Raw genomic sequence first — 12,085 nt, forward strand, 5'->3', positions numbered from 1 at the left:
GCGGTATATAAAGACAGTACATTTACAAGAGAGTCATTTACAGACTAACCTAACGTTATAGTTTGAGAAATAAAATGGCACATGTTACGCTACCCGCCTCACAACGAAGTCCAAGTGAAGGCTGTTCGCGGCAGCAACAAAGCTGTAACGTCAATGTGCGTTATGAATCAACACCAGTTGGCTAGTTGAATCAGTTCCTCAACACCCAATGAATGAACCGAAATATAACACCATCAAAGAGTATCCCTGTACAAAACCTGTAGTCTAATTTAGAAAATAAACTCAAAAATCTAACACTTAACACTTTTTTTGTTTAACTCCATATTATTCAACTCCAGAAATTTGCTGTGGACTAATACCCGCTTGCCTCCTTCTACACACCTCTCTCTCTCTCTCTCTCTCTCTCTCTCTCTCTCTCTCTCTCTCTCTCTCTCTCTCTCTCTCACGCACGCACATGCACCACACACACACACACACACACACACACACACACACACACACACACACACACACACACACACACACAGATGCACATAATGTCAGCGTTTCCTCCCAGCAATCAGTCAAGGCAGCTTGTCTTTGGATCAATGGCCTCTATGAGCAGACTTCAACACTGGAAATGGAAAATGGACCATTCAGAAAAGCTGAACATATAACATAATGAGCAGTTAGGCTGCTACTCCAGAGAGAGCACCGTGAAGAAAACTTGACACATCTGGATTTCTATTTGCATTGTATGTATTCTCATGAGACATAATGTGTATTGCTTTGCCCTGTTTGTAATCCTTCTGCATGATATCAAAAAAGCCTACGTAATCTCTGCAGATATTTCACTGCAAAGACCTTTTAAGAAGACCGATTCCTCCCAAAATAACATATGACTACACAGAGCTATAAAGCATTGAGGTGGGTTGGAAAAAAATGAACTCACCATAAACCTTTGCTCTACAAAGCCAAGGGAACTGATGGTCACCAGATCAGGGCTTTTTGGGCTGTTAAAAAGACCTGGATAGTCTGTTTATTAACCCCACAAATGCATACCCATATGCCATGTGCTCACATTCACAGACAGCCAGTAATACTCCCCACTTTGATAGCGCAGTCCATACTCTCTGTGATAATACACTCTGTGATCCGTATCAGCAGTACATGAAGTGTCAGACAGAAAAGAAAAGGGGGGAGATTGGACAGAAAGAGAAAGCTAGTTATCCTTGTGCTAACATGCAGATTAGAGCCCTGCTGGGTTCACTACATGTAATTGAAGTGAGGCGCTTATCTGTGGAGTCAATGGAGAGTATAACTTCCCCAACATTGCAGGATGTTATGAATAGAACGAATATTTTATAATGTGGTTGAAACTCATGGCAACGCGCATGCAGGTACATGCATGATAATGTGTGTGGAGTACATGTTAGGGTCCATATTCAGTATATACACGTGTGTGTGTGTGTTTGAGTGTGTGTTACCTGACAGTGATGTGAGGATGAATGTAAGCTGGGAGAACTCAAGAGGAGACTAGGCAGTGTCAGGTGTCAGGAGTTATGAAACAGGAGGGATACCTGGTATTTTTGGCTCCCTCAGGCTCAGAGTGACAGGATACAGTGGCATGGTGTTATCACAATGTTTGTTTCAAGCTTTCACATTATTATAGCGGGCGTGGCGGGAACACTTGTGGGATCAGATGCAAAAGCCCCTTCAGGAATAGCCCTCATTTCTCTGCCTCTCTGATCCCTGTTTGTACACAGTTCTTAGATGTGTTTTCTCCCACACTCTCTCCCTTTTCTGACACTTTGTCTCCTTTCTTTATGTCTGCCTTTGTCTTTCACTCAGACTGCCTCTTTGCCAGCGGTTCTCCGGCAGTCTCCTCCATGTCTCTCCACAAGCCAGGCCATATTGCTGGGTGTCTCCGCTTTTAAGTTTCCACTCTCCTGACACATCAACTTCCTGGCTGAGAGAGATTATAAGATAATAGAGAAAGAAAAAAGAAAAGCAACTAAACCTTTTACCCTATGAATTAACTTAGGTTTTATCAAAATGAGGCCAGTGAGTTAAAGGGAAATTTAGGTATTTGTCATCCTGGTTGTTTGTCACATATTTTTCTCCATCATGACTGTTTGCTACACTAACATTTTACTCACCACCTCTGCTGGGGAGATTTGGTAAACCCAGACTTCAACAAGAGCGACCCTGATTGGGGCAAGAATCACAATCCCTGTACAGCTTTTAGTTTAGTTTAAATCTTTAAAGAAATTTAACAGAAATCATAGCAAACACTGGCTCTGCCCTCATACGTACTTCCGCTCAATTTTCATTTTCCATCAGTACTCCGTCTGGGTTTGCGGTATATTCTTGGGTTTTCTCTGGCAAAATATTTGGCGGTCCAATCAGCGAACAGAGGGAGTGGCTGAGAACGATGACGTTGAGGACGCGCGCTAGAAAGCTGCGAGCGAAGCCATTTGGTCCAGAAGTTAAAGCCCGAGGAAGAACAATCTTTGCTGAGTTGTGCTGGTGGCCATGATGTTGTGGCCGTCCTCCCCACGGGGTTCGGAAAAAGTTTGATTTTCCAGCTCGCTCCGTTAGTGGTGAAGGAGTTGGCTGAGGCTAACGATAGCGATGCTAATGCTAAATATAAGCCGATAGTTGTTGTCGGTCTCCCCTCTTGTTGCACATGCGCATGACATACGTCACGACCAAACATTAGCGATTGGCAGATCCAATAGTTTTAAACTTCAACAGAGTACCCGCCTTCAAGGAAGTTAACACTTGTCAATGGAGAGTGACCAGACTCTCTGGACAAATGAAATGTACGAGAGTCTGGTAGGACCAGGCTAGCAAACACTTGCTTTTGAATCAAATTAAATGGAAAAAACATAAAGGAGTCCCCTGGAAATCCCTTGAAGTGTTGACTTCCCAAAGCTTGACAGTAAAATTAGTAAAATGTTGTGACCAGTAGTCATGTACAAAAATATAAGAATAACATGGCTGACTTTAATAGTTATTGCCTCTCAGACGGTTTTAAATAGTTTAATTTAATATAGTTATAACAATTTAATTAAAACAAGTTTAATTTCTGTATCAACATCAGTATCACATTGGAGTTATAAATTTGAAGGTGCCCTGGATTTTTCCTTTTAACGAACAATAACATAACAAGTCATGTTCATATTTAGTGTTCCTTACCATAACACAGTGTGTGTATCCATAAGGTCTAAAATATGTGTTGAATGCCTCCTTCAAATACATTTGCAAATGTTTTAATATGTGAAATCCTGCATTGTGTACATGTTTATGAGAGTGAATTGCTTCTTAGCCACCGCCAACTGTTGATCAGTGCAATAGCCTGGAACTAGCAGCAGGAGTGTGTATACTGTATACTGTCTCCCACCTGATTGTGCACATTCATGTGTGTCCTCGTTTTGTGAATGATACAAACAAAGTGGGGACCCACTTGTAAAAACATTGCTCCATAGCACAACTTGTGGTCAAAAACTCCACAGTGTACCTTTACGTTTTTTTTTCTTTCTTTTTTTTATTATAGCTTGCATTGTAAAAGGAAATTAAATTCAGTTGAAACTGCCTTGCTGCTGACACACCATCGTTGTTTGTTTAGTTTTTTGAGAGTCTCTTGTTGTTCAGATAAAGCAGAGCCATTTCTTACTGATTCGCAGATATTTCAGAGTTACTGTAGACTCTTTGACCTGGCGGTGCTGTGTGCGCAGAGTGTACATCGGCCCTTTATGACGCTGCCTGTGTTTCTGGCTATAAGTTCAGGTTGTAAAAGTTTATCCCCTTTATGTACTTTAACTGGCTTTAATATCAGCTCATAAACTAGCACCAAACAGGCCATGAAGGCCCTCTCTCCCTCAGATAGATAACACACTGATGAATGCTCTGCCAATTAAGGGTTCCACATCTCTAACACTCAACCGCTTCAATTGGGAAGGGGGGGTACACAGAAACGCATTTTCCTCTGATGTAAAATAACTCTGTGTGTGTGTGTGTGTGTGTGTGAAAATGTTTGTGCAAGACGAGACAGTGTGTATGTGTGGGTCCCAGCGGAGTGTGTATTCTCTGCTGTCTCTGTCTCCTGCCTGGCTGTGACGCAGAGGGAGGATGTGATGGAAATCTCCCTCTATTTAAATCCACCGCTGGCACATCAAAGCCTGCTGCTGCTGCTGGAATAACAGAAATAATTAGACACAAACGCCTCATATGCATAAAAATGTTAATTAATCTCTTCTCTCTTAGCCCAGTCAGACTGAGATGGCCCTGTGTACTGTTTATCTGTCTGTGTGTGTTTGTGTGGAGTCTGAAGTGGGTTTTGTTTGGTCAGTTATGAATGAGGAGTCAGAGGTTTTAACTGAGGCTTTCGCCCCCTCTTTCTCTTTGTTTGTGTCAGTTAAGTCTGAGCCAACCCTTATAACAGCTGTCCCATAAGAGGCCATGTGTATGAACAGTGTTGGACTGCCTACATGTTTGTTCTGATTAATGGGCCTCTTTCTGTTAGTCACAGTCTAAAATGTTTGATCGGATTCCCTCCTTCTGTCTGAACTCGTACGGATCTCACGATTACACAAACACTGTTCATTTCTAACTACATTGCAAATAAATGCTACTGTTTGTGGGTTTTCTGCTTGTGTGTACTTTTGTTTAAACATCCATCCTGCTGAGGCTAGGCATTGCAGCAGGGCTGAGGAAAATATCCACTTGCGATTATTTTGACTTTTGTTGCAATTGTGACATGTTTCGTGATATTGGAGGGAATGCTAATTTTTTTTAATCATTATTCTCATTTTCATTGAAAAATATTAAAATTAATTATTATTATATAATAAAAATTATTATAGTGTGATTTTTGCGAGAATCTATACCAAACAAAGATTTTTTTCTTTAGTCTGTAGGATAGGATTTGTAGGCCTGGACGTCTCTGCTGCACCACAATACTTAATTCAGAATGGTTTCACACATATTTTGCCTTTAACAAATAATGCGCCCCCTTCCGATTTGGATATTGCACATAATGCGGTTTTGATAAAATTATGCAGCCCTATACAGAATGTGTGTGTCTATGTAAGTGAACGGTTGTTTTCAATTTATTTCCATCTCTGCAGTATTTTATGTATTACTTTTATATTGCGTCTCTTTTATGTGTTTTGTTGTTGTCTTTTATTGTGAAGCCCTTTATTAATAAGCTTACTTAAATCGGTATGTAACATGTATAAATAAAAGTACAACACAAAATATACATTCATTTACATTCATTCTAAAATACAACTACGCTTTTGCTACAGCAAGCAAAAAGTTATCATTCAAGTCTTCTGATTAGTTTTGTTTCACCGTTATAGTTTGAAAAGTCAAATCTGTGTCTTTCTCCTCAGTACTTAATAGATTGCAGTCTGTCTGTAGAGGTGACCTTTTCCTCCTCCTTTCATCTCTGTCTGCTTAACCTGAGACAACACTCTCTGACTGGAGAGTACAGTTGAGCCTGATTATAACAAGCACTTAAATCTGCTTCTGCACAACCCCTAACACCAGGGTTTTATTAGAACAAGCATTTACATCAGCTTCCACACTGGCTTTATTAGATCTAAGACCTCTTACATCATTCAAGATCTGGCTCACGCGCAAGTCTTCTCTCGCTCGTCTTTTACGTACCACGTCAGGGTTTATCAGTGCCTGTTGTTCTGTTTGAAGAACCAGTTCCAGAGAAGACCGTGAAAAATGAGTAGAAGAGCAAAGAAAGTTTAGTATTGGAAATTATGCAAATATAAGAATGGACAAAGCAGATAATTGTAACAAAATGTAAATATATAAATAATTAGACTCGTGTATACAGTATATGTTTGCTTTAGGGCAGGGGTTCCTTTAATTCTGCAACACTTCATTGCCACTGCTTTGCTGTTTTATTATTAACTATTTATTTATTTCAGAAATTTGCTGCGATGATAAAAATCAGATTTCCTTAAAGAGCATTTCCCACATTAATAGCTGTATTTCCAGGAAAACATGAAGTGATATTCTGTGCTTCATCCTTAAAAAAAACAAATAAAAAAAAAACTGCTCTGTCTGTACTACCCGTCAGTTACCAGTATAGGCATTTTATTTTGTGAAACAGCCCTCTCCTGCTCCTAAAGCTGTGAGTCTCTAAGCAGTTCAGTATGACTCTCCAGTAGCTCTATCGACTGGCTCTCTGCTCCTCCGGTCCAGTCTGGGCTGCTCCCTTCATTTACACAGCCAGTGCTCAGCGGCCCTGCTCCGGGGAGAGCCGCTGAAACAAGACTTCATCAATTCCAGATGAAACACTAACATTTCCTCCCATTACACCAAAGCACCGCTCCCGCTCGCTCTCCGCGATCTCTCACTGCTCTGCTCTCGGTGTGTGTAATGAGGAATGGGACTGTGTGTGTGTGCATGCGCGCATGTGTGAGTGTGCGTACGTTTATGTGTTTTGTGTGTGTAATGAGAAATGGGAGCGTGTGAGTCTATGGCGGAGCCAGGCAGAGAGTTGGGGCTGTGCTGAGGGGATTGGTCCGGGGAGCAGGTGTGTTTGTTTGATGTCTTCCTGTAGAGAGAGAGACAGAGACAGACAGCGAGAGAGAGAGAGAGAGAGAGATTTTCAGCAAAGACTTTCTTCCCTCCAACCCCATTTCTCTCTCTCCCTCTCTCGCCTCCTACACACCAGTGCATTAAGAGAAAACTCCTTCTCTCTCTCTCTTTCTGTCTCTCTCAAGGCATTCAAGAATTCAAACTGGTACCTAAAGCCTCTCGAATTCAGATTTGCTTTATTGCCATTTCCATCACCAGGTTTACAATGTACGTTTAGGGTTTCCTGCTGCGAAATAAAAACATTGACCTCTATGGACAAAGAGACGACACACTCTTTTACCCATGTACTTTCAGATGAGATGAGTCAAGCTCTTGGTGGCTTTCCCCCTCAGTTCAACACAACAGACTTAGAAGGAGTTCAGTACAGTTTCATGTTTTTTCCCTGTACGACTATACAGTATTTACTTTTCTTTTCGGTCCAGGATTGTTTTGAATCGTCAGTATTTGAGGGGATATGATAATGATTGGTAATGATCTTAGTTATTCTTCTGGCTTTATGTAGTAACTTATTCTCTCTCTCAATTCACTTGTCGTTGGCAGAACTGTTTTTTTTTATTTATGCCAATGTAAACCAGTCTCAATGTCCAGGCTGTGGTCACTCTGTCTGTACTTAATGTATTTCTCTGGTCACTCATGGTGCATAGATAATCTGGCACTTGATATCGTCTGTACAGCGCTAACTAGAATTGAAGATAGCAGAGCTACTCTCTCTTTCACCCTCTGTTTCCCTTCTACAGGCAGCTCAATTGTAGCTGTTGTACTGTTGATAATGCCTTTGACATGTTTTCTTATTCTTCCGATCTGGAGCCAGTCAACCTTGCCGCAAGAGCAGAGCAGAGGGGGGAGGTAGCTTCATTTCAGATCAACACACTCTCCTCTCTCCCTGTGCATTACCTAACTGACTTACTATATGACTGACTGCTCAGGACCTGCACCTCTCTGGAGCAAAATCAGACCTGCTGTCTGAGTGTAGTGGAAAAAGGAAGCAACAAGCTTGACTCGGCCACAGGGAGGGGAGGATGAGATGAAGGAGGGAAGAGGCTGATACTGGGGGGAGAAACGGGCAGCTGGGGGAAGCGGAGAGTTGGGCTTCTTGTTTGTTTAATATCTTTATCTTAATCTCTGCCCTCGGGACACAAAGGCGAATTCATCCGGAAAACTGGATTATCTCACTTAGATGAGTCAAACACACATAGGGCTGCACTCTGTGTGAGCGTGTGTGTGTGTGTGTGTGTGTGTGTGTGTGTGTGTGTGTGTGTGTGTGTGTGTGTGTGTGTGTGTGTGTGTGTGTGTGTGTGTGTCGGTGTGGGAGAAGAAAAGAGATGTATGAGGGGGAGAGCTTTTTTATTTTGAGGCTACGTGTATCCTGTTTTCTTTAAGTCACAGACTTTCACACTTGAGGTTATTAACTAATAAGACAGCTGTTCCAGCTGCAGATTTGACCGTAGATTGTTTTTTTTGTTTTTTTTGTTTTTTACCAAGCACGCATCACACAGCAAAGACCACATATTTAACAGGTGTGGTGATTGTTTAAACACTGATCAAGTAACTGCATTAAAACTGAGTTGAAATGCGTCAGGATCTGTGTGATTCAGTGCAGCAGGTGTTTGACTGATCGGTCACATCGTATGCACGTCTTTGAAATAATTACTAAGAGCAGCACGTCACAATGTTAGGAAACAAGTTACAAATTGGGAAAAGTAGACACAATGGAGCGCTTACTACCTCCACTAACCAATGTATTTGGGGAAGCCCTGCTTACCTCCTGTGGTAAATCTTACTTTCTACTGACTCGCTAATCTATTGAACTTTCACACCGGCTGTGGTGGCTGCCTCTCGTTCAGGTCCTTCAGTCTAGGTAATTGGAAATCCAGTTTAATGGCTGAAGGTTATGGAGGAAATATTTATTCATAATTCAAATTGAAAGTCCAAAGAGAAATTGAAAGTCCAAAGAGAAAACAAAGCGAGATGAAATTAAAAATATTATTATTTTTTTCATTTGGCTTTGGCTTTTGAATTTAATATTTGGCTTTTGAATTTCAGTTTATCATTGGCTTTTAATTTTCATTTAATATTTGGCTTTTGAATTTCAATTTAACATTGGCTTTTAATTTTCATTTAATATTTGGCTTTTGAATTTCAATTTAACATTGGCTTTTAATTTTCATTTAATATTTGGCTTTTGAATTTCAATTTAACATTGGCTTTTAATTTTCATTTAATATTTGGCTTTTGAATTTCCATTTAACATTGCCTTTTCATTTGGACTTGACACATGTCAATGTAAATGAGGAGGCGTGGCCCAAAGGCTGGTGGGAGGGTCTGAAACGAAAGGGGTGCAGAGGCACCTTATGAGCAGCAGGGGGAGCTGAGTGTTGGGGAGCATCTGTCTGCAGCTTCACAACCAGGCTGGCTTGGCCTATTATTTCACATGATAGAAAATGATGATGAAAAAGTAGCCTACACGGGCTACTACGTACAAAAGGCCGTCAATCAGGAGTGATTGTTGTGAGTAAATGTTGGAGAATAGCGCGGACACGCACCTCACACCGCGCACACCACCCGGAGGAAAAAGTGAGAGAAAGAAAAAGGAGAGGTCGCAGTTCGGGCGATGACGATCCGGTTGAGATTGTGTGCGTCCTCGAGATCTGACGACACACAAACACACGTAGCAGAGCTACCCACACCCATGTTTCTACTGTTCCTTGATTAAATATAACATCAAAAGAAAGAAGTTGTCTGAGTCCGTGTTTTAAACAGACACACCTAGTGCGAAGTTGGAAACCAGAATCAGCTTTAAATACAGTCCTAATGTAGTCCTCACTAACACGGGCCCAATTATAGTAACTACATGAAAACTTCACGGTTGTTGCATGAAATGTCGTTTGTGTTTAGCCTACATCATCATTTTCTATCATGTGAAATAAGAGGCCAAGCCTGGCCAAGCTGGTGAAGCTGCAGACAGACGCTCAACAGTGTGCTCCTCAGCAGTCAGCTCCCCCTGCTGTTCATAAGGTGCCTCTGCACCCCTTTTGTTTCAGACCCTCCCACCAGCCTTTGGGCCACGCCTCCTCATTTACATTGACATGTGTCAAGTCCAAATGAAAAGGCAATGTTAAATTGAAATTCAAAAGCCAAATATTAAATGAAAATTAAAAGCCAATGTTAAATTGAAATTCAGAAGCCAAATATTAAATGAAAATTAAAAGCCAATGATAAATTGAAATTCAAAAGCCAAATATTAAATTCAAAAGCCAAAGCCAAATGAAAAAAATAATATTATTTTTAATTTCATCTCGCTTTGTTTTCTCTTTGGACTTTCAATTTCTCTTTGGACTTTCAATTTGAATTATGAATAAATATTTCCTCCATAGAAGGTGGCGATATAACTGATTGTCATTTGAACTTGAACTGATGTCAATTCCTCTCCTTTCTCGATTCCAAACTTGATTGTGAAATTCCTGTAAAAGTCAAACAGCAGTGAAAGTGTGGCATGAGGGCTGCAGAGTTGAAAGTGTTCACTGGGGAGGAGGCTGACAAGTCCTTTCATGTAGGCTACTCACTCATCCTTTAGTTATTAGGTTTCATGTCCACACTAACAAAACACACAGCACTGCAGCTCCTGTAGGATTACACTGAGCTTGACATTACATTCAATAGATGTGTGCTTTCCATAGATATGTGTGTGTCTGTCCATGTGTGTTTAAGCACTAAATCATTCATATTTCCCCTTGCTTTCACTTTAATTGGCCCTCTTTCCACATTTGCCATGATGCCACCCCCTAGCCCTCGTCCTTTCTTTCTGCTGCCTCCCATTCCCCACCACCCCCCCACACCTCACCACCCGGCTCTGCTCTCAACTTGACCCTAATTGATTGTAATGAACACAAGCTCTTATACTCTCCTCCCAGTATCTCATCTTCTCTGGCTTCTTCCTGTTTCCTTTATTGTGTGTGTGTGTGTGTGTGTGTGTGTGTGTGTGTGTGTGTGTGTGTGTGTGTGTGTGTGTGTGTGTGTGTGTGTGTGTGTGTGTGTGTGTGTGTGTGTGTGTGTGTGTGTGTGTAGCCGTGTGGGAGACATGAATTCCTTCTGTGTCCATATGAGTATTGAGTAGCTGTTGAAATCTGTATTAGTCAGGACACGCTCACTAGCCTCTGAAAGGCTCAAGTGTTGTACGATTAATACTGTGCCACTTTTGGGAAACCTTTTAAAAGTGAAAGACTCATGTTCAATTCTCCTCTGTGAGGTCATTTGGTAATATTTCGTCCAGTTAGTCTTGTTGTTCAGCCTTTGTGAGAATCCAACGGTAGCATTAGGCCTGGAGTTTGCTCAAAAATATGATTTTATAGCCGTTCTGAACAGCCACACTCGAAGGTTGTTAAAAAACTGATTTTTACAGAGCGGGACGACAAGATGAGCATTTAAATATGGGTATAATAGGACATATTCAGACAGTATGTCCTGTAAAGCCATCATTGTATTGCACTCAGTTGTACACAAAAGTTCAAGAAATGTTTTTTCTTGTTTTCGTACACCTTGGCCAATTGCTGCATGAAGTGGTTGTGAACGTCGGATTTGGAAAGCCCCCCAAATTCAGATGTTGGAAAGATGTAAAGGGAAGGGATTTCAGACGCTGTTGGAGCATCCAACAGGCTCTTCTATTGAAGTATGCTGGTGTTTTTAGTCATTTTGTTTTGGTTTATTGTCAATATGGAATAGGTCTGTGGATAAGCAGGTGGATCTGGACAGTAGCTTGGGGATGAATCAGAGGGATGTATGTGAGACCCTGTCTTGAGGAATATGTCTTTACTGCCTGCGTGCCACGATGTGAACCTGTCAGACAGCTCAGCTCTCGCGTCCAACTTGCTGTCTCCTTCTCACTTTCTTTTGACTGACTTTTAACACACAGGGTCCAATAGACCCCTTTTAGACCCTTCACATTATTCTAATGCCATCCATCCAATTCCTCGGTCTTGTACCTCTTCGCAGTTTCTGAACCGCTGCTAATGAATGACCCCTACATGATGTCACTATGCTAATTCATTACAACTGCCATTTTTCTTTGCTTTGGAATGCCAATGTGATTAAACACCGTGTCGAGGCCAACCATCAATCTACACCTTCATAATCAGCACTAAAGGGATTGAGCAATATGTAGCATAAACACACACATGTAGTATACATGCACAGCACACACATGCACGCACACTCACGTACATATTATTGTGCTGTAGGATTAGCATTGGGTGGTAGAGTTATGGGGGTGTTTTAACGGTGTAACGTATGAGCTTTGACATCCCAGAGATGACAGAGTGCAGGATCGTTTTCAGCAGAGAGCCCCCACACTCTGTTATTGCCACACCATTTACATGCGTGACAATGTACCCACATTTACTCGCTTGCAAGATCAATAGCCTCACAGTATTGCATGCATTTAGCTCTAATATGAAGTACAAGACCTTGCACCTTTGAACCCAGC

General features: G+C 41.4%; 1 protein-coding gene across 2 annotated transcripts in view; it reads left to right on the forward strand.

Annotated features, from left to right (window-relative positions):
• wwox (WW domain containing oxidoreductase) overlaps positions 1–12,085 on the forward strand; it is a 145,917-nt gene that overhangs the window by 94,103 nt on the left and 39,729 nt on the right. The window contains exon 9 of one of the 2 annotated variants that reach the window (XM_039807852.1): positions 1,831–2,327. The exons of the other annotated variant lie outside the window; for it this stretch is intronic. Coding sequence (XP_039663786.1) covers positions 1,831–1,932 — 102 coding nt within the window. The 3' untranslated portion in view covers positions 1,933–2,327. Of the gene's footprint in view, positions 1–1,830; positions 2,328–12,085 lie in introns of those variants that run through there. 2 annotated transcript variants of the gene reach the window in all.

The sequence above is a fragment of the Perca fluviatilis genome, chromosome 8, assembly GCF_010015445.1.
Source record: "Perca fluviatilis chromosome 8, GENO_Pfluv_1.0, whole genome shotgun sequence".
NCBI classification, from domain to species: Eukaryota; Metazoa; Chordata; class Actinopteri; order Perciformes; family Percidae; genus Perca; species Perca fluviatilis.